Source organism: Amphiura filiformis, unplaced genomic scaffold, assembly GCF_039555335.1.
Source record: "Amphiura filiformis unplaced genomic scaffold, Afil_fr2py scaffold_77, whole genome shotgun sequence".
Lineage (NCBI taxonomy): Eukaryota > Metazoa > Echinodermata > Ophiuroidea > Amphilepidida > Amphiuridae > Amphiura > Amphiura filiformis.
This window is the reverse complement of record NW_027305541.1, coordinates 133756-160033: the sequence shown is the minus strand read 5'-3', so window position 1 is coordinate 160033 and position 26278 is coordinate 133756. Positions and strand designations below refer to the sequence as shown.

Here is a 26278-nt window from a genome sequence, read left to right as displayed (position 1 = left end):
CGATAGGCTTGAATGAATACTGTCATCTGCTACAAAACCATCACACTCTAGGACCTGGTCACTCCATAATGCTACAGGGAGCACAGTACTTTAACAATGGAGTGAAAGACTCATTATTGATTAGGCGCGTATTTTAAAAGTACAGCTCATGTGCCGTGCGTGTATAGCAGCAAGTCATGTCAGTGCAGATGGTATAGAATATGTTTAGGGTTGAGATCAGGTGAAAAATACAACAAATGAGCACGAAACTTCACATTTATGTTCAGAAAGGTGTCTATTTAACATGATTCGAAAGGTGTATGGAAATTCCAAAGGGAAGCTGGTGATTTAATTTTTAACTCGAGATCTACTTGTCCATTGTTTCAACCTTTTTACAGAGGGTATGATAGAGGTAATAACGACAACTCTGCCATATTACAGCTCAGTAACAGGTTTTCACCTGTTCTTATTCATCTGAATATTGTGTGCCATTCTGAGCAGTGCTGCACTTGGCCACTGGCAATTAAGCGCACTGTGGCGATGGACCAATTTTGACTCACACTTACAGAAAAACCAAATAAATTATGTTGCTGTAATTTGCAGGATAGTTACAAAACATAATTGGCATTAATATCTCCAATTTTTACAGAAAAATTATGAAAAATAAAAGAATGAGCTCAATTTAGAAATGTCTGTGCAAGCAGTGCACAGTTGAGCTTCCTGCATGTCTATGGGAGTGTTCTAATCAAGTTGATGGTTCATTGGTCATCCCTACTATTAAACAGGTGGGAACACAATGGCCATGTATGGCTGTGGATTCAACCTACCATGGCATTTTCTGCCATGAAGATATCGGGGCGATGACACTGTGCCCCGGGACGAGGGGAAGAGTGACTAGAACTCTTATTTTGTGTCCCATCCCATGCACAGGTTAACAGTAAATTGTTTACTTGCATGTTGCCGCTCTTTCCTTTCCTTCCTTTTATTTTTTAAAATGACATATAATACTCAGTTCTACACATGCCATCAATCAACAGTGTTTTAGACGAAAACCAGTCCGAAAGAGGGGCGGTCACCCCTTTCCCAAACCACCCCCGTACTATCATATGCCCCTGCTACACACTATTCAACATTGTAAAGTGCCAAAGGAAAAAAAACAGTGTAGCGGGGAAAAAGTATGATTCGGCAGTCACCACCCGGGAGTTACCGAGTGTGGCGGAAATAAATTGTCTTCTATATTTTCAATTAAAGTGGAAATTGAAGGTCAAAGGATAGGTATATTGTATGAGGGTTTAGTTTGTTTATCGTGTTTTTAAATGCTTCTATTTGTATAAAACGTCGACGACTTTGTTCCTAGACCCTGTATCCCACCCTGCTGTATCCTTGACGCTCACGGCTGTTTGATGTATATAGAATTGGCTTCATTATTAACTAAATGCAAACTATAGATGGCGCTATTTATCCTAAATCATATTTCTTTATTTGCAAGGGGTAGGTGATTAATACTGCCATTAAAACAGCTGGAATAGGTGAAACAAGCAACAAGGAAATTTTATAAACATATTTTATCAAACAATAAAAGGAGTTGTTTGTATTAAAAGCTTGAAAGATCAATTTCCAGTAACTAAATAGCGCCACCATTTTTGTCATTCATAGATACATTTTGTATCCGAAAAAGCTATAAAGATGTTATAAAAATGAATAATTTTGCAAAAGAGGGAAAATTAAAGTTGAGAATGACTCAAAAGCATCTGTATACATTAGCATGATATCACATTAGCTGTGCAGGCCTAAAATTTGGTTGTACATGATGTTTTGTTTGAAAAACTAATAAATGATCCCATCAAACAACCGTGCGCTAACACCCCGCCGCCAACGGCCAATACGCGCTAGCAAGCGAAAAGAAAACACGGGGATCCTTTGAAATATTTCGGCCTTGGTAAGACAGATTCACCGGCTGCTTTTGTCATCAAATAGAAAGATAACGGGACGGCCATTATTAGCCCTAGAACTCTGGCCATAGTATCCGTTTTTACTTCCACTAGGGCCAGAGGCACTTACATTGAAAAATTTGTTGGAGATGCTTGAACGATCCAGTACAAAAAATCAATGCTTGATCGAACCAATACAATTGTGTGTCAGGTCACTAATTAACATGATAAAACCCACTTGAGAACACACAATCGCCAGTCATTTCTAAAGACGCATTTATACTCAATCGCTTTTGCAGAAATCTGAATCGCACGCATGATCAGTGTACTAAATCGCCGTCGTATTTGCCTGCTGAACATGCGCATGAATCGCTGTTTTTCAAAAGCGACACGTAGGCCTATATTGACACCCTCTGTCGGTCAAGGATTCAGTCTGATGATGAGGAACCCATGGGTATAAACACAGCTTTACACAATGACTAATTTACATAGGCACAAAAGACCGTGTTCATGTAGCGTTACTCAGCCAAACATGGCAGAGTAGGTCCCGGATGACGGTACATGTTCCTATCTCCTCAACGTTAACCTTTCCAACAAGGAAAGAGATACGAAAAGCGAACGTCTAGCCATTATCCAAAATAAGTGGTTATACATGAAGATAGATTATCATGAATTTCTGTAGTTCATTCTTGTATTGGACCCTTATTATGAGTTTGAGGGCCTGTTTTTGGAACATTTTATAGAGGTGGTGATGTCACAACATTGTTTTAAGTATTATTTTGTGCGGGGGACCCACTCCGATATATATGGGCTACGCATACGCTGTAATAATAAACACGTGAAAAAAGGATCGGATTTTCGCCATCGGACGTCGTTTTGGGAATAAGGGGTAAATTTTGCACTGTTTTGACATGAATGGTGTGTTTTTGGAACAACGCTCATCACCATTAAGGCCTAGGGTAATGTTTATGGACCTTCATTTAACATTGCTCATTTATGTATTTCACTTGACCCATATCGTGATTGTCTTTGCAACTCTTGATAACACTTTTTTGCAGATGGACATTACCAGTTCCGGATATCCATTGTAACTGGACAATACATGGACCAAGATATAATCGGCAAGGGGATGTTTGTATCCGATTTTGGAATGTAGATGGCACCACCAACTATGTATCTGACATCTTCAAGTATAGTGGAAGATATTTCTGCAAAGGCTCCAGGAATCATTTTTACGTCTCTGCACCCTTTGAAAAAATCGACCAGATTGAGATATGGATCCATCGTGTTGGCAACTTTACAGACCTGAAGTGGTTTGTGGATACGATTACATGTACGGAGGGACGGACCAAACATAAGACGCTGTTTCCGATTACACGATGGATAACAATGAGATCTCAGGTATATGTCATTCAAAACCATATAATGAAAGACAATAATAAACAGACTAGTTCGCCTCTGAAATTCTGACAACTGGACAGAAAATGCCGTACTGCGCAGGTTGGCAACCAATCACGGCGCGCCTTTGCCCTGACGTCAGACGCAATTTAGTCTTTTTATCTCTGTCTTTCATTATACACATGTGCTGCATGCAATCACAAGGGGAGGGGTTGGGTAACCTGGGTTCTCCTCTGAACTTTGTGGTAGAATCAACAAGGGAAGATTTAAATCAGGCGTTTGCCGTTTTTGTTTCCTCTCCAACTAGATTGCATGGCGCAAATGGGCAAGGACTGCGATTTTGCCCCTCCTCCAGACTGCTTGATGTGCACGGATCACAATAATTATAATAATATTGTTTTAAGGCTCGTTGTATGCCTCTAATGTTGACATCCATTTTCTTTCAGATCATCACAGCAGTAGATTCATGTCTTCCACAGTTTGATAGGAACGCGGAAAGACGACATGAAGCAATATTTATGGACAGAGACTGGTTCTACTTTTCTCACTTTGCAGGGGGCATTCCAACAATGGTAATAATATATTGTTAAAATACTAAAGAATCCAACGAGCCGAGTGATGCTCTGCACCAAACTGGTGTTGTGACTGCCCAATTGGGTGGATTAAATCCGCTTAAAAATCGATGCTGAATTGTATTGTGTTGTAAACTTTCATCATTCTTTTCTCTGCGTGTAACAAGGGTGATGGAATGCAGTTTAATATCCCCGCCAAGACCACATCATTTCACATTTTAGGTGGGATAGACCTAAAGGGGGACCCAGCTATGGCTGCCATTGAGGTGTAGGAATGCGTGAAAATGTACAAGGGTTGGGAGTGGGCACTGTGGTAACTCAATATTGAGGTTTGCATGCGGTGTCACCCTGAATCAGCTGTTTCTGAGTGTATTGTTGACGTCGAGAAAACAAATTAACAAGTATTAGCTACAACAACTGATGTGCTTCAAGAAAGCTGGCACTTAGATAGCCATATTATTAAACTTGTCGTCAGTGGTTTTCAACATATATGTCTATATTATAAACATTAAAATGTCAGCCCAATCAGGTAAAATTAATGATTTATCCTGAATTACCATGTTGAATTTCACACTACCTCCGGATTCTAAGTGTATTATATCGATTGTAGGGTCACACTATAATCGACAATGGGTAAATCACTGCGCTTTTTAAAATGGGTCAAATATTGGTCAAAATTTTCTCCTCGTCTGCGGACGCTGTACTTGACAAAACTGAACAGTATGGCTCACAACAGACAATTTTATAATGCTGGCGATATTAAACTTTTCATATTATGGCAAAATATTGGCAATGTAATACAAAATCACGAGTGGCAAATCCACCCCCACATCACCTTATGACATACACAAACACTTTTCGTTGAAGACGTTGTTCCTATTAAAAGTTATCTAACGATATGTGGAAATTGTATTAAAACGAGTTGCGTGAAAGATTGTTTCCCAGCAAACACAAAAACGTTTCAAAACGTTTTAAATAAGTTATCTTTTGGCTTTTGGTTTAGGTCAAAACGTTTTAATAACATTAAAATGTCGGGTTATATAAAGGTCATGATAACGTTTTAATTAGTTATTGTAAACAATTTTTTTGCCAAATATTGTGTCAATACTTAAATAACATTATGTTAAAATATTTGAACCCAGCAAACACAGAAATGTTCTCAAAATGTATTTTTTTTTCAAAACCTTTTAATAACATTTAAATGTCGGGTTATATAAAGGTCATGAAAACGTTTTTAAAACGTTATTGAAAATATTTTGGGCAAACATTTTTCGCAAAATATTTTTTCAAACCCAAAATAACATTTTGTTTAGAATGTTTTGTATCAAGTTTTCAAGAATGTTTTTGGAATGTTATTAAAACGTTTTTATACCCTTTATATAACCCGACATTTAAACGTTTTCTGTAAAACATTTTTGTTTTCTGTGTATCTGATTATCAAAAATGATTTTTAAGGTTATGAAAACGTTTTATACACTTAATATACCCTTTAAAGGTGAACCTCATTGAAAATAAAGTTATGTATCAATGGAAAGCTTATGATGTCAGGAAGCAGAACAGAATATTTTTTATTTGCATAGCGTACCAGGCTAGACATAATCTCCATGCAAAGATTGGATATTGGCACCCCCTAAATTACAAAACGAAATCGTTCAAATTGGGCGCTTTCGTTGATGACGTCAGCCCAGGGACACACAGTTACTTCCGGGTTTGATTGTAAACACAATGTCCGTGTATTACTGTGGCATGCATCGGGCCAATGCACGAATTCAGTCATTGTCAACTTACTTTACATGAAAAATATCTTCAATAAAATAAGAATAACATGAAGGAAATATCATGATCAAATTAAGAATGAAGTTCCTGAATAAAGTGTGTGGATTTAAAAATGGGAAAAGTGCTGGCCGGGGTGATTTGGGATAGGCCAAGCCATCCACGATATGCATAGGGAATATTACAGTAAAGCACGAAGAGCGAAGATTCGCCGAAGAACCGGAATGAAAACAGATTACAAAAAAATAACTGCTAGTGCTACCAGTACAGATCGTCACACCAAGTTGAGATGAACTTATCACAATGAGAAAATGAAGGAATAGAATAAGGTACATGTACAGGATTTTTTAATTATTTCTTAGCTTTACCACCAGTCATGGCCGGTCACGTATGATAGGCGAACTCGTATAGATACATACGGGATGAGCTCAGTGACTGACTGAGTCTCACTACGCCGAGTGTTCAGTATCCGCGACTGTACTGAACTTGCAGACAAAATGACCGATTTGATATTCACATTCTGATATTTCCAACTTATTGCTTCATCAGCAAAATTTATTCCTGTAAATGTTCCAAATATAAGGGAACGATTGATCAAATCTGCTGAAACACCCCATGAAACACGGAGGACGAAGCCCCGAAGCGAGTCGCTGTGTTTGTGCATATCCGTCCCTGCAATTCAGCAGCAATTTACGCATCGTGTTCGGTAATCCATAAAACATGAATGTTTCACTTTTTCAGTACCGTACACTGATTGTACTATCATTAAAGAATCATGACACAAGTGACAATATTTTAATTTTATTCAGATTTCAGAATTCCATCAAATAACGGCATACTAAGCCTAAATTGTATTTATTTTATAATAAAGTATCTGCCGAGTATCTGTTTCTTTCAATCGCGATTGTGTGGAAAGAATGTATTACCGCCGCAATACGCTAAATATGAAAACCTTTTATGGGCTGGATTTGATGAAATCGGCGGTTTGTTATTAATTTTTTGATTACTGCAAGACGATATTTTTTTTAATCAGACATTTTAAAGTGAATCAAGAATATATAGGGAATGTCACAAACAACTATTTAATTTGTTATTCGATCATGTTTATTCAGTCCATGACATGAACGGTAGCAGCATTTGCGCATGGGATTGGTCCCAGCGCGAAATTCAAACTCAATTACCCAGTTATAGCCAGCCAGTTATGACTGATTTTGTCAAAATGTACGGAAAATTTATGTGTTGACAATAATTCTATTATTTCTAATATATATAGAAGGAACCAGCAATTTGAAGATTCCTCTAATTTCAAGCTTTATTGTGAAAATCAGACTTGCCGGGCAGCTTGCAAAGTACAGGAAGCAAGTCTTGTTTACATGTTTCCGAGTAGGATCACGTGACTGCGAACCCTGAGCTTACGTCACGAGCATTCCCAAGGTCATAGACGATTGATTTGGGTGCTTTTTGGGCGCCTTAAAAAAGACCAAAAATTCAATCATTTTTTTAATTTTTCAGCTTTATTAGCCATCAAAAAAATCGGAAAAAATAATTTTTAATATCCTGACATCATAAGCTTTCCATTGATATATAACTTTATTTTCAATGAGGTTTACCTTTAAATAACCCGACATTTAAACGTTTTCTGACAACCTTGTATAACCTTTTGCGAATGATGTCGAAAACGTTTTGTGTTTGCTGGGTTGTTATTATAGTGGTTCTCATATTGTTTTTACAATTTCTTTCAGACTGATGTGTTAATAACTTCCCAAAGGTTCAGCAAGAAATACTTCGATGTAAGTTTCGTTTTAATTCAGCCATATTAGCTGTACATTAAAGCCATAATATACGATCTTATTATTATGAAATTGGGTAATTTGTTTAAAGCCTATTTTTTTGCATATTCGTAAGGCCCAAACTGAAAAGAACCATTTTGGCCTAGTTAATTATTTATAAATGTGTAGAATAATCAGGCCATATATTTATAATATGTGACACGATCTGGTCCATGGAGGCCATAGAAAACATTTTTGAAAATTGAGTTACTAGAATTATTACCTTATACAAACATTAAGCTATCATGTACGGAAAACGCCAAAGGTGTAGCATATATGGTCTTATGAAGTTTTGCGATGTCTATATTTTCTTATGCATTTTATTGTTTTTTACTCTTTTTTTTGCCTATATCTCAATTTCAAATTTGCCGCCCTTGGCTTCCATGGACCAGATCGTGTAACATATTATGTACAGTTGAAACAATTCATCTATGTGATGCTTTTATCATTTTTTATATTTTGTAGAATGTGTTTTTACAGCAAGGAGTAGTGAACAAGATCAAACAATTTCTGCTGCCTATATTTACACTTAAGTGGCGGCGTCTGACGGACCTTGACAATATCTACGGCAGCTGCTGTCTTGCCTTTGAAAAACCACCGGTAAGTAAGGCCAAAAATTGAAGATATCCCTCTCCATACTCGGAGCCAGAAGAGGTATCACGGGGATTGAACAGGTTTCCATGCTAGTGTGGGTATAAGGCGGGACTATTTTTTTTAATAGAAGAAAAGCAGGACTCTTCATTAAGTACTACTTATCACTTGAGCCTTGTAAAAGCAACTCTTATGTTAAACGCAAACGATGTAAAAAAACTGTTGGTTGTAAATCTTAGGAAGTCCTAGGGCTTATAATTCACCAGGAAAGTGTTACGTTAATCCGATTATCAACTGGATCACGCTTTTGAGTTCTGCATCACGATTGAAACGATCGCAATACAAAGTCTATAGTCGTGTTCACACAGTCGGATTTAAGTCACTTAATACCGGTAATAAGTCACTAATACCGGTTGTAAGTCGCTTATTACCGGTAATAACTCACTTATATCCGACTGTGTGAACACGACTTATGGCATGTACTACCAATATCAAAAGGTGCGTGATCCAGTTACCAAGGAGTTATGTAACCACTTCGCTGGCGAATAGGACATTAAATCGCGGTGAAAGTCATTGCAATGGTATCAAGAAACATGTGCGCTTTGCCCCCTCCCTTTCAGCCCCAGTCAGATTAAATATCACTTATGTGGGCATAAAGACCTTTGGTGCCACTACTACAATGAATTCATCTAATTTTCTTGTATACATTACGCAGACTGTTGCTACGTACATGAGAGTTTTGAAAAGTGCAAAAGATGGCAAGTTTGACCAGACAGAGTTAGACAAGATTTTTGGAGCCCAGCGTCTTAATGGTACCAACCCAGTTGTCATAAGACGTGTCGAATCAGCTATAGATATTGAACAAGCGTAAGTAGATAGCAAGTTAAGCTATGCCATAGTCGATATTTGAAAAATGAAACAAAATGTTAATACATGCAGTTAAATTCAAAATAATGCCGATTTACTACAAAGCATAAAATAAACAGTTACGATATCGAACGTATTAATCATAATGCTTTCGTATGATGCCAAAAGTAATTATACAGATATAGGGCCCACTGCTTTGGACATTCTGACTTTGTAATCTACCAGTTTAGTGACTACAAAATCCCGATTATATAATGCCTTCTGCAAATGCACACTCTTCTAAGTCCAAGCGAACTACGGTGAAGTACATAATAGGCAAGGTTAACCAGACTGAGTTAGACAAAATATTTGGAGAACATCGTCTTACTGGTACTCACTCAGCTGTCGTAAACAGTGTATTTGAGTCAAAACCTCAGTGAGGCCATTCAAACTTTCAGAGTACGTACCACTTTTAAAAGCCATATTTTAAGCTCCTCCCATGTTCAAAAAATTGATACATTGCAAGTGTATTTCAGCTGTGATGAATGCCAATTGCTGACGAAGTTTAGGAAATATCACCTCAAACCCCTATAAATTTGATAATAACAGAACAATGTTGCATAAAGTCCGAAATTGTGTCCCCCACAAAGCTCTAATTCAGCTTCACTAAATCCGCCATTTTAGGCAGATTCGCTACATTATGAGAACCATAATGTAAACTCAGGGAAAGCACATTTTCTATCAAACAATTATTTTACACTATCTCCCGGCGCACCCCAATTAATATTTAGCCCGTGCGGTTTATGCAAACCCCTTCCAGACCAGTCTTGATATTTTTAGAAAATATTCCATACTAAATGTCAAGTCTGTACATAGATATGGTTGAGGTTGGTGTTGGGGATGGATTAGGTTGGAAGTGAGGTTCGAGGATGATGGTATTACATTGAGAATGTACCTATTGACAATAAAGTATCCAAATAAGGACTTCATACCAGTTTCAAAATGTAATACGATCTGTTTCAATCATGCCATAGGGGACATCGGGAATTTGAGATACATGAAGGCAATGAAAAATAGGGAGCAAACAACAATAATATAGGCCTACACAAGGTGAATTTGCAAAATAGACTCCTTCGCTGTGGCTAAACTAAATAGTGTCACAAATGATAAAGTCACACTTACACTTGTTCAATGTCTTTAACTGTCTTACTACGTCACTATGACAACAGGATTGGTACAATTAAAGGCCCATTCAGTGATTTGCTCATCCGGACGATCGTAAAAATCATCAAAATTCAGATTTTGGTACCTTTGTAATTGGCATAGATGTGCTAACATAGCCTGCTAGTGGTTCGGTCGAAAGCCGTGTATTTTAGACACAATAAAGCATTTGCATGATTCTGGACTTTTGATACTGACAGTACAAAAAGTCCGACTCGAGATCGAAAGAAGCTCACTCTCCACGTACCAACACGCGTTGCGTATTGTTTCTACTACTTATTACATCAGTACCCAGCAAACACAAAAACGTTTTAAAAACGTTTTTAATAAGTTATATTTTGGCTTTTGGTTTAGATAAAAACGTTTTAATAACATTAAAATGTCGGGTTATATAAAGGTCATGAAATCGTTTTAAAACGTTTTGTATGAAAACACACTACAACAATATTGAAATTTAAAAATTGTTACAAAATAGAGTGAAAATGGGTGTTTGTGACCTATATTTTGCAAAATTTTCTGACTCCAAGGGGGGGGGGGGGAGAACCCCACTCGGGCACCCCCAGAATGCCCCACAAAATATTTTTAAAATTGTCAGTCCCACCCCCATGTTAAAAATCTTCCAAAGCCAAGATATTGAACAATGTTAAGTTTGATGAACAGTAGACCGAATCACACAAGAAATTTGGTGCCCAGCGTCTTATTGAGCTTTATTGGTACAAATTCTGTTGTCAAAAGACGCGTTGAGTCAGCTAAAGATATAGAACAACGGTATATAAAGTAGATGGCAAGTTTGACCAGCTATTAGGTGCTCAGCTTCTTACTAATCCTGATGTCATAAGACGTGTTGAATAAGTTAAATACATGTATTAAACAAGCGTAGGCGTACGAAATTTGGTGCCCTGCGTCTTAAAGGCCCTTTCAGTGATTTCACAGGAACATTAAAAAAAATGGAAATTTGTCAGAGTTGCTTAGAAATAAAGAATAAGTCTACAGAATTTCATTAAACCACTTTTCCCTGAATACATCGACAAATTAGTCAAAAAAACAGAAGTTTTAGAAAGGTTTTCTACTTCAACTCAGATCGACTCGAGAAAACAGTGCGCCACCAATCGACTGGAAAAACTTCCTAGTCCAGTGTTTCTAACACGGGGGAAGTAGAGTCTAAAATTGATTTAAAACAGACGCTTAATTTTTGTAGTAGAAAACAAAATAAGCAATTAAAGGTCACCGAGGCAAACTAACGGTCAATTCAAATATGAAAAACAGTTAAAATTGTGTATTTTGTTTAAAATAGTAGCTACCCAGCAAACACAAAACGTTTTCGACATCATTCGCAAAAGGTTATAAAAGGTTGTCAGAAAACGTTTAAATGTCGGGTTATATAAAGGGTATATTAAGGGTATAAAACGTTTTCATAACATTACAAATCATTTTTTGATAATCTACTGCTCAGCAAACAAAAAATGTTTTACAGAAAACGTTTAAATGTCGGGTTATATAAAGCGTATAAAAACGTTTTAATAACATTCCAAAAACATTTTTGAAAACTTGATACAAAACATTCTAAACAGAATGTTATTTTGGGGTTGAAAAAATATTTTGCGAAAAATGTTTGCCCAAAATATTTGCAATAACGTTTTAAAAACATTTTCATGACCTTTATATAACCCGACATTTAAATGTTATTAAAACGTTTTGAAAAAAATATTTTAAGAACATTTCTGTGCTTGCAGGGTGCAAATATTTTAAAATAATGTTATTTAAGTGTTGACAAAATATTTGGCAAAAATGTTTGCAAAAATAGTTTACAATAACATTTTTAAAAACATTTTAAGAATATTGTTGTAGTGTGTTTTCATACAAAACGTTTTAAAACGATTTCATGACCTTTATATAACCCGACATTTTAATGTTATTAAAACGTTTTTATCTAAACCAAAAGCCAAAATATAACTTATTAAAAACGTTTTTAAAACGTTTTTGTGTTTGCTGGGTACTGATGTAATAAGTAGTAGAAACAATACGCAACGCGTGTTGGTACGTGGAGAGTGAGCTTCTTTCGATCTCGAGTCGGACTTTTTGTACTGTCAGTATCAAAAGTCCAGAATCATGCAAATGCTTTATTGTGTCTAAAATACACGGCTCTCGCCCGCACCACTGGTAGGCTATGTTACCACATCTATGCCAATTACAAAGGTACCAAAATCTGAATTTTGATGATTTTTACGATCGTCCGGATGAGCAAATCACTGAATGGGCCTTTAATTGTACCAATCCTGTTGTCATAGTGACGTAGTAAGACAGTTAAAGACATTGAACAAGTGTAAGTGTGACTTTATCATTTGTGACACTATTTAGTTTAGCCACAGCGAAGGAGTCTATTTTGCAAATTCACCTTGTGTAGGCCTATATTATTGTTGTTTGCTCCCTATTTTTCATTGCCTTCATGTATCTCAAATTCCCGATGTCCCCCTATGGCATGATTGAAACAGATCGTATTACATTTTGAAACTGGTATGAAGTCCTTATTTGGATACTTTATTGTCAATAGGTACATTCTCAATGTAATACCATCATCCTCGAACCTCACTTCCAACCTAATCCATCCCCAACACCAACCTCAACCATATCTATGTACAGACTTGACATTTAGTATGGAATATTTTTTCTAAAAATATCAAGACTGGTCTGGAAGGGGTTTGCATAAACCGCACGGGCTAAATATTAATTGGGGTGCGCCGGGAGATAGTGTAAAATAATTGTTTGATAGAAAATGTGCTTTCCCTGAGTTTACATTATGGTTCTCATAATGTAGCAAATCTGCCTAAAATGGCGGATTTAGTGAAGCTGAATTAGAGCTTTGTGGGGGACACAATTTCGGACTTTATGCAACATTGTTCTGTTATTATCAAATTTATAGGGTTTGAGGTGATATTTCCTAAACTTCGTCAGCAATTGGCATTCATCACAGCTGAAATACACTTGCAATGTATCAATTTTTTGAACATGGGAGGAGCTTAAAATATGGCTTTTAAAAGTGGTACGTACTCTGAAAGTTTGAATGGCCTCACTGAGGTCAAATGTTATAAACTTAAGGTACAAATCAACTGCGCGGATTCTTGGTTGGAGAATGAACTCTCGCTCTTTCTTTGTGCCCAGTAAGTTTATAACATTTGGCCCCAGGGGGGCATTTAAAATTTCTGAGTGCGTACCACTTTTCAGAGCCATATTTTTAAAGCTCCTCCCACTTTCAAAACTGGTAGATTACAAGTGCATTTCAGTTCTGACGAATACTTATTGGTATTTATGTTCAGTAAATATCACCTCAAACCTCAAAAAATTTGATAATATCAGAATAATGCTGCTCAAATTCAAAAATTTTAACCCCCACAAAATTCAAATTCAGTCTACATAAATCCGCCATTTTAGGCTAATTCACTACATCATGAGAACCATACTTTAATCTAATGGAAAGCACATTTTCTGTCAAAAAAATACTTAACACCATCTTCCGACACACCCCAATTAATATTTATCCCGTGTGGTTTATGCAGACCCCTTCCAGACCAGTCTTGGAATTTTGCGAAAAAATATTCCATACTAAATGTCAAGTCTGTACATGTATTTGGCCCCATCTAGGTTTCATTATCATTGAGGTATAGGACTTTTAATTTTTTCGGAGAAGAGCAGGTAGGGCAACTACTTTTAGAAAAATTAGCATGGTTCATTTTTTTATATTACATTTTTTTTACTAAAATTGGGGTTATAGCGCCCTCAACGGACACCCTCTCCATAGGGCTACATGTAAAGACCAGTTATAGAAAAATGGCCCTAAAATAAAAACGCCTCATTCATTTTCCCTCAAATTTTGCGTATGATGTAGATTTAACATCTGAAATGTAATGCAAGGGATGTCGTTGCTGCTCTTCTAAATTCATGTGTAAAATGTCCGCCCCAGACCAAGGTATCCTGCCGTTACCATAACATTACTGCATCCCAAAACAGCTTTCAAAATTTGTGACTCAAATGAGGCAAAATTTTGATAAATTAACCATCTATATTTCATTGACCTACAAAAAGGAGGTCATTGATCCAGAAGGCAGGAAGCTGTAACCCATAATGCTTGCAGCATGTCCCCGTATGATCATTTGTGTTGAGTAGCCCCCTATGAACTGGAACTCCCAAGTAAGATTGTTGAAATAAATGTACTTTTACCCAATACTCAATGAGAGAACGATTTTTTGCATTGTCTTTTTTAAAGACATTTCTTGTTTCCTTATTAATCAGAATGAAGCGGCCTGATGGAGTAGAGGGAAGTTTAGATGACCTGCTCAAACCTCACATGGAGGGGAATACATTGGAAGAAGCTGTGGAGAAAGAGCTGTTGTACAAGGTGGACTACACAAACACCTTAGCAGATGTCCCATGCAAAACTGGATTTGTAAGTTAAATGAACAAATTAATCATCATTAATGCTCTTCGTGCTAGTCATAAGCTTCAACATAAAAAGACCAAGTTTTGAGAAATTTTCTCAAAATATCAAAAGCTATCTTAAGAACCATTGAACCAATACTAGGCTTGTTTGTACTCATTTTAATGCATTTTTCATGCTGATTTCAAATATGGTCATGAAAATTTACAATTCTGAAATTTTTGAAAAATTTAAATAAAATTGGAAACTTGTCGTCTGCTGTCGACACCGGCGTGGAGAGAGTTAAGAATTATGTTAAAAGCCCCTAAAGATCCCAACATTTTTACGCTCACGGCCCGTTTCTTGAAATGTAATTGTAATTGTAATTGTAATTTCTTCTGAGTTATAATGTTTACCCGGCCCTACTGTGTTCTCTAAGGCTCCCTTGAATAAACCAGGAATAACCGGGCCCTTTTAAACCAGTCAAAAATTGACAACATAATTATGCGATGGCCTGTATTAGACCAAAATTAACGCGAGTTTGCGCATCTCAGCATTGCATTTGATAATTTCATGTGCTTTGCTCATTTATTTAAGAGATTTGAGCCTTTTCTTTCCTGTTTTTCCTTCTTTTGACCCGTTCTTTTCTCCTTCCTCAACTTTGCAAGACGGTGGCAGACAAGCTTTTGAAGACGACATGACCGACTTGTATTTTTTATTGATAAATCTCCAAAGTGAATGCAAAACCATTAAAATCAAAAGTTCATTTTCTCATGAACATGATGAAAGCCCCCGTAGTTAATACACCTAGGAGTCAGTCTCGATGTTTATTGCGTGGTGTGGGAGATTAATATTGTCTAGCTAATTAAGGGGTCCCTCTGCACAAACCTAAACTTAAGGCCTGGTCTAGCTATGGAGATTCGTCCAACGGAGCTGGGGAACTTTTTGGTATTTAGATGGCTGTAGTTTAACTTTTGGACTTTGCTAGGTAAAGGAGGCGGGATTTTCAGATTTAGCGAATTATCCCGTGGAATTATTGAGAGTATGTCAGATTATATTATTAAATCTAATGGCTGACATAATTGTATACATGTTATGCATTTCAATAACGATGCATTTGATCCCTTTTCAGATTGCAGCACCCATAGCTCTTTTCTATGTGGATAAAGACCAGGATCTGATGCCTGTTGCAATTCAACTCTTTAGGAAGGAGCACCCACATTCAATGGGACGAGACAATCCGGTAAGAAAAATTAATATTTGACTAATTGGTAGAGGAGTGTGGTGTAGACATTTGGGATGGGATCCAAAGTATGGGATCCAGCGACCGGTATGGCATACTAGGCACGTGGGCAAAATTGTGAAGTACCACCAATGGTGGTCGACGAATGCGCCGTAAATTCCTTTCCGGTCAATGTTGTTTTATTTCGTGTTTAAAAATATATATATCATAAGCTTTAAAATGGTATATCATTTGACTTCAAAAGATATCCAAAAGCGGGGTTATGGTTTGTTGAACTTTGCTCCTTCAACAAAATGGTACCCTTTTTTTTCGTTTCTACGGGTGTCTCTTTTTCCACATTGTTGGTAATAAATATCAAACAGTCATAATTGGCGGTCATTTCAAATCATCCCCAAGTCAACGAGGTTCAGGAATGTCCTCTCATTGTTAATTGTTGGTTATACATACCTAGAATACAATACCAAAATACAATGCTTTGTAACCCACCACTTGAACAGGATTTAGCCAAAGGAAACAAAGACCGGAGCTATTAAGAATTCTTAAGACATTTAAAGTAGATGCTTATTATCCTCTTCAACAATAGGATTATTGATTGGTTTAAATGGTGTTTGACTATCAAAATGAGATACATGTCGAACCAACTTGAGGTACCGATGAATACGACCTTCATGCACATTTTACACTGCAACCCAGAATACAATTTAGGACATTTACGGCTTATTCGTGTTGTACGGTCACCTATAGTCTATATATATATCTACCTCCAGTCAGCGGCACTTGCTTTTGAAGTTCAGTGTGTGCTGCGTTGGCTTAGCGTTGTTTCTTGCGTGTACATATATGCGCCACTTTGATCGAGAGCAAAAATGTATGTACACGCACCAAGTAACGCTAAGCTAACGTAGAACACTCAGAACTTCAATGCTTGTGCCGCTGACTGGAGGTAGATATCAGGCCGTTGCAACTCATATACCAGCGCAATGCAAAAAGGTGGCGACACAGTCAGCTTCCCCCGTGTATTACCCGCCAGCGCCATTGATAAGTCACGGCCGCTGCCATTAATTCATTTGTTTATGTTTCTTATATTCTTTCTTTTATAACTATGACCATTTATACATGTACTTTAAATATTAACTGTCATGACTGTATCCGTTTGTTTGGTAAATTGTCATGAAATATTGATAAATTGAAGAATTTGTAATTAAACCCTGGGCGTCGCCATTTTAGAAAAGTGAAGAAAAATGCTGCTGCCATCACGACAGTATACTACTAAAAGCTACCTAAAAAATATGCGTAGTGCTGTGGAGACTTACGTTAACATGACGTCACGAATATGCTAATTATAGAAAAATGCTGCTGCCACCTACGTCCACATGTTCCAAGTGTTGACGTCGCTGACCTCACATCGACGATCGGAGTTGCAATTCCATCGCACTTCGTGCTCTATATTCTTCTTCCATGTAGATATAGCCTGCTTTTTAAATGTCCACACAAATATGTGAGAATGCTACATAATGTGATAATGTTACATGTTGAAGTGATTAATTTTAAAATCCGTTTTGAAGTGCCCCACTCACTCTAACTTACAGGCTATTTCGGTCTTTATTTTAGATCTTTACCCCAGATGATGAGGATGATGACTCCTACACTTGGCTTCTCGCCAAGATGTGGTTCAACAATGCCGATGCCTCATTTCACGAGTCTTCATCTCATCTGGGCTTCACTCATCTCATTATGGAGACCGTATACCTTGCCTTACAACGCACAGTGTCTCTTTCTCATCCACTCTATCGGCTCATGGCTCCACACTTCCGATATCTGATGAATGTAAACAGGCAAGTTATAATTGGGAAAATATTAAAATCATAATACCGTATGTCCCAAAACTATGCTAAGATCCAAAGAAATATAAGTCGTTTTTTATCCAACTCATAATATCAGAATCAGAAAACTGAACACAATATTTTTTATTCCATTATATTAAGCATTCCATCATATTTCAGGAATGTCCTCTCATTGTTAATTGTTGGTTATACATACCTAGACAAAATATAATTCTTTGTAACCCACCACTTAAACAGGATTTAGCCAAAGCAAACAAAGACTAGAGCTATTTAAGAATTCTATAGACATGATTAGAAGCTTATTATCTTCTTCAACAATAGGAATATTGATTGGTTTAAAAGATGTTTGACTGGCACTAGCAAAATGAGATACATGTAGCACCAACTTGATATACCTATGAATACGACCTTGCACATTTTCCACTGTAATTCAGAATACAATTTGCCGACTTTACGGTTGGATTATGGTGCACGGTCACATGATTAGCTAAATGTATAAAAATTGGATCAGGTTATTTAATGCCCTATTGGAATGGAATCAATTTCGACCGCCGTGACCATGCCCCCTTTTTGTTGTCACACTGTGAACATTTGTAACATCACCAAAGTTAACAAAAAGATGTAACAAAAAGATGGATACTTAAAGGTGGGTAACCTGATTGAAAATCTCATCCCCCACTTTACCTCATCAAAATGCTGATTTTGGTATCAGATGAAAGCCCATATTTTTTTCATAAACATATTGAAATTTGGCGTTCCAAATCGGTGTATTTCCGAAGATATCATCAAAAAACTTGCCGAATTAGTCTCAACTATGGTATACCATAGTTGAGACTAATTAGGCAAGTTTTTTGATGATATCTTCGGAAATACATTGAGTTGGAACTTCTAATTTCAGTATGTTTATGAGAAAAATAGGGCCTTTCACTTGAAATCAATATATTACATGATCATGGTGATTATCATTAATAAAAACACTGTAGACTACCAATATCACACTGTATAAATGTCGGTAATTCCATTAGGAATTAGTCACATTTACAAAAAACATTTACATTTTCTTTTTGCATGAGTGCTTGAAAGGGATGACATTTTATGTTATACATAAGTTTTAAAGAATTTGATTTTCCAAATATATCAGGTCACCTTCCTTTAACATATAGTCCGAAAGTGGTCATTTTTCTATTTTGAGGAGTTGTTGCTATACCCCTACGTCACCTAGTTACTCCTAAGATCAAATCAACTGTCCTAATGTGTCTTATTTATTATTGGTCTTATTTATATTCATTTCAGTATTGCGTGGGACTTGCTGCTGAACAAAGGCGGTTGGGTGGACAGTTTTTTTGGTTGCGGCTACCCAATGACCCCCTTTTTTCTAGAATAGCATCATCAAAATGCAACAAAAAAAATGCCGAAACTGTCAAATTTTGCTCCATTTTTCAAAATTATGCCGAAATTTTCAAAATTTTGCTCCATTTTTTCAAAATTTTCTACCCGATGGCCCTTTTTTAAATCTTATACTCGATGACCCCTTTTTTCAAAATATTGTACCCAATGACCCCCTTTTTTATTTTGTTTGTACCCAATGACCCCCTTTTTTAAAAATAACGCTTTGTACCCGATAGCTACTTCGCGACTCCGGTAGGCATATACCCGTCACTTCCAAAGTTGAATGCCCCCCCCCCCCCCCGGGATAATATGCTACCCAGCTAACACAAAACGTTTTCGACATCATTGGCAAAAGGTTAGAAAAGGTTGCCAGAAAACATATAAATGTCGGGTTATATGAAGGGCATATAAAGGGTATAAAACGTTTTCATAACATTAAAAAACAATTGTTCATAACCTACTGCAAATACAGCCTGTCTCAAAAAACATTGTGCAAATGTGCTGTAAAATTAAATACATGTGCATGTCAATGATTTTATCATGGTAAATACTGTTCTCTTTGTCACTCGAGACATGTTAAAAGACAAACAAATATTGCACACTTATAGGTTAATGAACGCGTATTACTTGTTGGGAGAGAAATTAGACAAAATAATACATGCGCGCTGATGTTGATGCGTCTAATGCACGAGCCCCGAAGTGGGAGTGCATTAGACGTATCGACATCAGCTATCATTGATTTGCATGTACAGATCTCTTCCCTAGTAAAAGTGGCACAATTGTGATTTTACCCTTTCGTTGTTAAATAAACATATCTCGAGATTGATACAAGCAAATTGAACAGAACAAACGGCATTTGAGAGCTAAGACTGTGCCCTTGACGTTTATTTAAGCATCATGTCACAAAGGTATTTTCTAATTGCCAAAGAGGGCACCTTTCACTTGCACAATTTTTGTTTTGAGACAGGCTGCATTCTAACATAATGTTACTTTTAAAAAGTGTTAACAAAATATTTGGTAAAAAATGTTTGCAAGAAATATTTTACAATAACATTTCGACAACATTTTAAAATGTTGTTGTAGGATAGTGTTTTCATACAAAACGATTTAAAACGTTTCCATGACCTTTATATAACCTGCTATTTAATGTTATTGAAACATTTTTATCACAACCAAAACACAAAATTTAACATGTTTAAAATGTTTTCAAAACATTTTTGTGTTTGTTGCCCGGGGGCACTCAACTTTAGAAGTGACGGGTATGTTGCCTACCGGCGTCGCGAAGTAAGGGCCTATCGGGTACAAAGCGTTATTTTAAAAAAGGGGGTCATTGGGTACAAACAAAATAAAAAAAGAGGGTCATTGGGTATAATATTTTGAAAAAAGGGGGTCATTGAGTATAAGATTTCAAAAAAAAGGGTCATCGGGTAGAAATTTTTGAAAAAATGGAGCAAAATTTCGGCATAATTTTGAAAAAATTGAGCAAAATTTGAAATTTGAAAATGATGCTATTCTAGAAAATCTAGAAAAATAGGGGGTCATTGGGTAGCCACAACCAAAAAAAGGTGGTCATTGGGTAGCCGCAACTAAATAAAAAGGGGGGGGGGTGGTCATCGGGTATGGCTTTTCAAAAAAGGGGGTCATCGGGTATAGTCGACTTCAAAAGAGGGGGCCTATTGACAGGCGAGGCACATACTGTCACTTCCAAAGTTGAGTGCCCCCCCCCGCGGTTTGTTGGGTAAATTACGTACTCCATGATGAAAGTCATGGCTGCAAATGTATGTCTCAATCTTTACAACTTGATGGAGCTGTGACTGTGAGCTCATTAATCTTTCTTGTCATTTTTCCTTCACTTACAAAGATCCAGCAAATCTTAGATATGACTACGAAATACAAGCATGGGGTAAAATGTTGTACGATCCTTCCACTCCAGCTGATCCTGCAAACAGTGGATGCGGGATAAAGGTAGAGTGTATTTTTCTTGTTTGTTGAACTTTCGTTAAAAATAATTGAGGTCATAATGGTCATCACAAATATAGGGCAGTGATACCAAATAAGGCGTCCGAAGATATGGGTTGTGAACACTATACAACTTGGTCATAGTTGGATGATTTGAATGTTGATGTCCGACCATGTTTTACCAGTTTACCTCACATGACCTTTGACAATTCATGTAGTTTTTTGTTTAAACGGGGGACACACTTGGTTGCGATCCGATTTGAACTGTTCGTGAGAACAAATGTTATGTATGGTTGACGCGTGCGCACACCACCCACAGACACACTACCCATGCTTCCGTAAGGTCCAATCTTTGGACGTCCTAAGCATTGTGTTCGCATTCACTTTGGTTTTATATATCATCTAAGGTTTGTGCCATCACTTGCTCATTTTGTTTGTCTTCAATTTCAAATATTGCATGGGTTAATTTGTCTGATAATGAACATTGCTTTTCTTTACCTTTAACTTGTCTAGGGTTTAGCTTTTGAGCACCCCAAGGAGATTGATGGGCAGATGGTTTACTTCCAGACGCTAGATCAACTGATAGACACCATCACAAGCACCATATTCACATGCAGTGCTGCACATGCTGCCGTTAACTTCCTTCAGTATGCGAATTATGGGTTCCCACTCAACTACCCAGCTCTGCTCCTTGGAGATCCGCCACGAAGCAAGGCTGGATTCGGTCCAGACAACAAGAAGGTATAAAAATTAATTACGGGCAAACTTGAAGGTGGCATGCAGGTGGGGCAGACTGGACGAAAGAACAGGAGAGAAATCATGAAATTAATATGTAAAGAAAATTAAATCATATTCCAGTATGCAGCACCCACATTTTTTATCCCGTATTCTACGGTTGTATTAATCACTAGGCCTACTGCTCTTATAGCTCATGATTGAAATGGGCGTTTTTGACTTCTTCAAAAAGGCTGTAGGCCTATATGGTATATTCCCATAACTAAAATGGCAAGGAACCCTGTCGAAACAAGAGGTGGTGGTCCATTAGCATAGTCAGTCATAATCCCCCGTTAGTCCAAATAACAAAATATATGGATGGTGTGGTACAATACATCTCGATACAAACATTGTAATTCGATTTGCACGACTGTTTGACATTGAAAGACTAATAAAACCACACTTACGGGAAGGCCTTGGCTAAAAATTATATTCCAAACTTATTTCAGTGACTGTATACTTTAATAAAGTTTACTGACCACATCAGTAAAATGCATGCAGCTGATAAAAACAACTTATCTTAAGTACTCCTAAGATGGAACCACCCAGAATCTGTATGGAAAGATCATAGAAGCTTGAACTGGTGTGAGAGAACCAGAACAGAAAGAATGCCACCTGGAACAAGATGGTGGACCATGCAGCAAAGGCAGCCCCAAGAGAAAGCTATGCAATCTGGTTCAGCAGAAACTCCAAAGTTTTTCAGAAGATGTCCTCAGTAGTACAAAGACCAACAAACAACCCAGAGGGAAGTGAGACGGTTTATGGCCACGCAGAAGTAGTTGAATCCACCAAAGCCTGGTCCGAAGCCCAGTAACCTAGAATTAGTCACTAAGCACAAGAACTATATTGACAATGATCAATATCTTTGTCCACATGCTGCTTCCAGATCGCCAGTAAATTTTGACATTTACTTGAGTACATCCCCTCCTCTCCTACATGCATGGGGCTATAACATCAGAAAGACATTCAAAACACTATCAATATATATGTATATATATATATATGCATATATATATATATATATCAGACAACTGACAGCTCGTAGTCTTCTTCTCTTTTTACATTTTTATAGGTTCAGAGGACTGCAGGAGACATTCTCCAGGCTTTACCTACTAAGCAGCAGACACTTGGTACTATGAATATCACCAAGATATTGAGCAACAAGGCCACCGTGGACAAGGATGACAAAAACAACCTGGGCAATTTTCCCATCCAGTATCAATTTACTGCAGATGGCGGAGTACCTGAGAACGTCAAAACGTATGTACTAGTATGACCATCATAAAAAATCAGGTTGCATAAAAAAAGTGAATTTTACTTCCCGATTATATTTCTTGTTGTTTAAAACCAGTACACTAACCTTACAAAAAGATAAACCTGGTATTTTCATTTGTATTATGTTCTTGTCTAAATATCTAGGTTCCAGAATAATCTCTACGAGCTGTCACTCAAGATTGATGAACGTAACAAGGCCCTTAAACATGATGGCAAGTTTTTGGAGGTCTACGATGTCTTGGATCCAGCACACATTCCAAACTCCATCAGCATTTGAGATGGAAACCTATACTATTACCGTGTATCTGATTTCTGGCGGCTTTCAATAACTTTAGCTATGCTAAATATATTATACATTATAATGTGTGACTTATTGCATTGAACTGTTGTCTTAAACACACATTCATAAATACTAATAATTAAAAATTAATATGAATGAAATACAATAATTAGAAATTTTTATTATTATCATCTAATATTAATGATTTGTATTTTTGTAAGACAAACTTTTTTTGAAGACATCTGCTTATTGTTTTGAAGTAATGAGCAAATGGTAATGAGTAATAGTCAGCAAATCCTAGCTTGGGACAACTCTAGTATTAGGGTTGCTAATTGTGTGGTGTTTTGGAGAGATTGGTATGATGAAGGTGTCAAATACTTTGGTGATATGTTGTCTGAGAATAGTGTTATTTTAAATTTTTCCAAATTTAAAGAAAAATTCAATTTAAATATTAACTTTATGAAATACTTTTCCTTGATTTATGCTATCCCACAAAAATGGAAAAGGGATGTTAAGATGGTGGACAGGGAAGAAATAAATGATAATATTCCGAAGGAATTTATCTCGGAACTTATAAAGACTAAGAAAGTTTGTAAATTAGTCCATGAAACGTGTATTCAAAACGTCTTTAAAACCCCTGTTTGTGAGATAAAATGGGCTACTCAGGTTGAAGAGTGGGACATGCAATGGAGAGATATTTATTCCATATCTTTTATATCAACTCTGTCCACCAAATTAAGATATTTCCAATTTTAAGATTTTACACAGGTATATAGCTGTAAATAAATTGCTCTCTCAAATTGGTATTTTTGATCTGATTTATGAACCTTTTGTGGAAGAGAGAAAGAAGATATTCAACATTTCTTTTGGGGTTGTAATGAAATAACACCTTTTTGGAATCAAGTTAAGGTTATTATTTTGAGAGACTCCTTTTGAGCTTAATATGAGAAATGTTATTTTGGGCATATTGGATATTGAGAATTTTAAATATAATTTTGTAATACTTCATGCTAAGTATTATATTTATACTTGTAAATGAGATGAAAAGTAAACCAAATTATAATGTTGTAAGGAAACTGAGAAATATATTGCTGTTAAAAATAATAGTCTTAAAAAATGGAGTGACAGATGGAATAATTTCAATTTATAATGGGATATTTTTGTGATATGTGCTCATTTCAACTTTTTGCATTCTTATTTTGTATTGTGATGTATTACTTTGTATGCATGTACATGCTTGTATGTTGTTATAAAGAACTCTGTGAAAGATCTAAAAAAAACATTTAAATGTCGGGTTTTTTAAAATTGTTGGCAAAATGTTATTACAAAATATTTTTAACAAACATTTTTGCAAAATATTTTTTCGGTAACATTCAGGGGCGTATATAGAGCATCAGGGGCCCTTGGACAAGTAGCAGTACGGGCCCTTTTAACCAGGGTGGGATTTACGTTATGGGGGCCCTGGGCCAGGCCAAAATGGAGACCCCGAACTCACGTGCCGAGGAAGACATGTGCACTCAAGTGAGTGGCCAAGTTTTGGTTTACATATAGAGGGGGACTAACATATTTTGTTCCGATGTTACTAGGACATTTGCGCACAAAGCACGCGAAAAAAATCAGTTTCAGGCTATTTTAGCACCAGATCAACATGAATTTCGCTATTTGAATGCGCGAATTTTTACAATTTTGCCTTATTTAGGCCACAAAAAACATGCTGTTGGGGGGGGGGGGTAAAAGAAAGGTGTATAGGGCAATTTTTTTGGGGGCCCCAAATTTTGGGGGCCCTGGACCCGGGCCCATCTGGCGCAATGGTAAATCCGGCCCTGCTCTCCATTATCAACCCTTATTTAATTTTCGCTCTTGTGCTCGGGGCCCCTAAACCCTCGGGCCCATGGACTTTGTCCACCCTGTTACTGCTCCGTTTGCTACGCCCCTGGTAACATTATGTTAAAATGTTTGCGCCAAGTTTTAGACATGCTTTCTGAATGTTATTCAAGCGTTTTATACCCGTTTTATACAGCCTGTCTCAATAAAAATTGCAAAATTGTGCAAGTGAAAAGCGCCCTCTTTGGCAATTAGAAAATACGGTTATGATATCATGGTTACATCAACGTCACGGACGCAGTCTTAGCTCTCAAATGCCTTTTGTTATGTTCAATTTGCTTGTTTTAATCTCGAGATATGTTTAGTTAACAACGAAATGGTAAAATCACAATTGTGCCACTTTTACTAGGGGAGAGGGCTGTATGTAAATCATTAAAATCAATGATAGCTGATGTTGATGCGTCTAATGCACTTCCCGGCTTCGGGGCTCGTGCATAGGGTGTAAACGCTTTTGTGTTTGCTGAGAACGGCCTGATAGACGACGCCCGAAATTGTGCGATTGTCCAATCAGATTTTGAGTTTACGAGGTCGACAACGCCCACTGAATATATTATTTATTCTAGACACTGTCTAGAAAAGAGTAAAGGTGGTAGTTTTGTAGACACCGTATTAGGTATATCTTGGCGGAGGTGGGTAATAAAATAAAGTGGGAAAATGTGTTGCATGCTGCTGTATCAGTCTCTTGTATCATTCAAAAATTGTGTTTCTCCGCTCTCAAACATTTATCTACCACATCCCATGTTCCCTTTTCCATTTAAACACTGCATTACCTTGCAATTTTGTAGCGGCATATCTGTTGTAACATGTGATATCATGAGTTCTATGATGAATTCATCTTCATTGATGAAGTCATCTTAGATTGGGGCGGCTTCATAATTCGATCGCCGGTTAACGGTTGATGGCGATTGAACTGCGTTCCATGGTTTAGAACAATATATACCGGCTCTAAGCGGATGGAACCGGGCGGAAAGTAGCATGAACCCGACGTTGTAAAATTATTCCTACTTTTTGACAAACTTTTTTTACGGCGAATTGGCCAAGCCAGTATGAATCCATCTCTTCAACGCCGTACAAAGCTGTGC

The 26278-nt window shown here is 37.0% G+C and overlaps 2 protein-coding genes across 2 annotated transcripts; both read left to right on the top strand.

Annotated features, from left to right (window-relative positions):
* The first annotated feature begins 3299 nt into the window (after positions 1–3299).
* Positions 3300–17261, top strand: LOC140144747 (polyunsaturated fatty acid 5-lipoxygenase-like). The gene is made up of 8 exons (XM_072166554.1): positions 3300–3311; positions 3755–3880; positions 7396–7443; positions 7948–8082; positions 8789–8940; positions 14428–14581; positions 15684–15794; positions 17256–17261. Exons 1-8 carry the CDS (start codon positions 3300–3302, stop codon positions 17259–17261), a joined length of 744 nt encoding a protein of 247 aa, XP_072022655.1.
* Positions 17262–20889: 3628 nt separating this feature from the next.
* LOC140144738 (allene oxide synthase-lipoxygenase protein-like) lies at positions 20890–25841 on the top strand. Its single transcript, XM_072166548.1, has 4 exons — positions 20890–20989; positions 21497–21724; positions 22830–23017; positions 23177–25841. Exons 1-4 carry the CDS (start codon positions 20933–20935, stop codon positions 23307–23309), a joined length of 606 nt encoding a protein of 201 aa, XP_072022649.1. The 5' UTR covers positions 20890–20932; the 3' UTR covers positions 23310–25841.
* The last annotated feature ends 437 nt before the right edge of the window (positions 25842–26278 follow it).

Coding starts and splice junctions, on each gene's coding strand:
- LOC140144747 (XM_072166554.1), top strand. Junction 7,444..7,947: donor TCAGCAAGAAATACTTCGAT/GTAAGTTTCGTT, acceptor TATATTTTGTAG/AATGTGTTTTTACAGCAAGG. Junction 8,083..8,788: donor TTGCCTTTGAAAAACCACCG/GTAAGTAAGGCC, acceptor TACATTACGCAG/ACTGTTGCTACGTACATGAG.
- LOC140144738 (XM_072166548.1), top strand. CDS start 20,933: ATGTTGTACGATCCTTCCACTCCAGCTGATCCTGCAAACAGTGGATGC. Junction 21,725..22,829: donor TCGGTCCAGACAACAAGAAG/GTATAAAAATTA, acceptor ACATTTTTATAG/GTTCAGAGGACTGCAGGAGA. Junction 23,018..23,176: donor GTACCTGAGAACGTCAAAAC/GTATGTACTAGT, acceptor CTAAATATCTAG/GTTCCAGAATAATCTCTACG.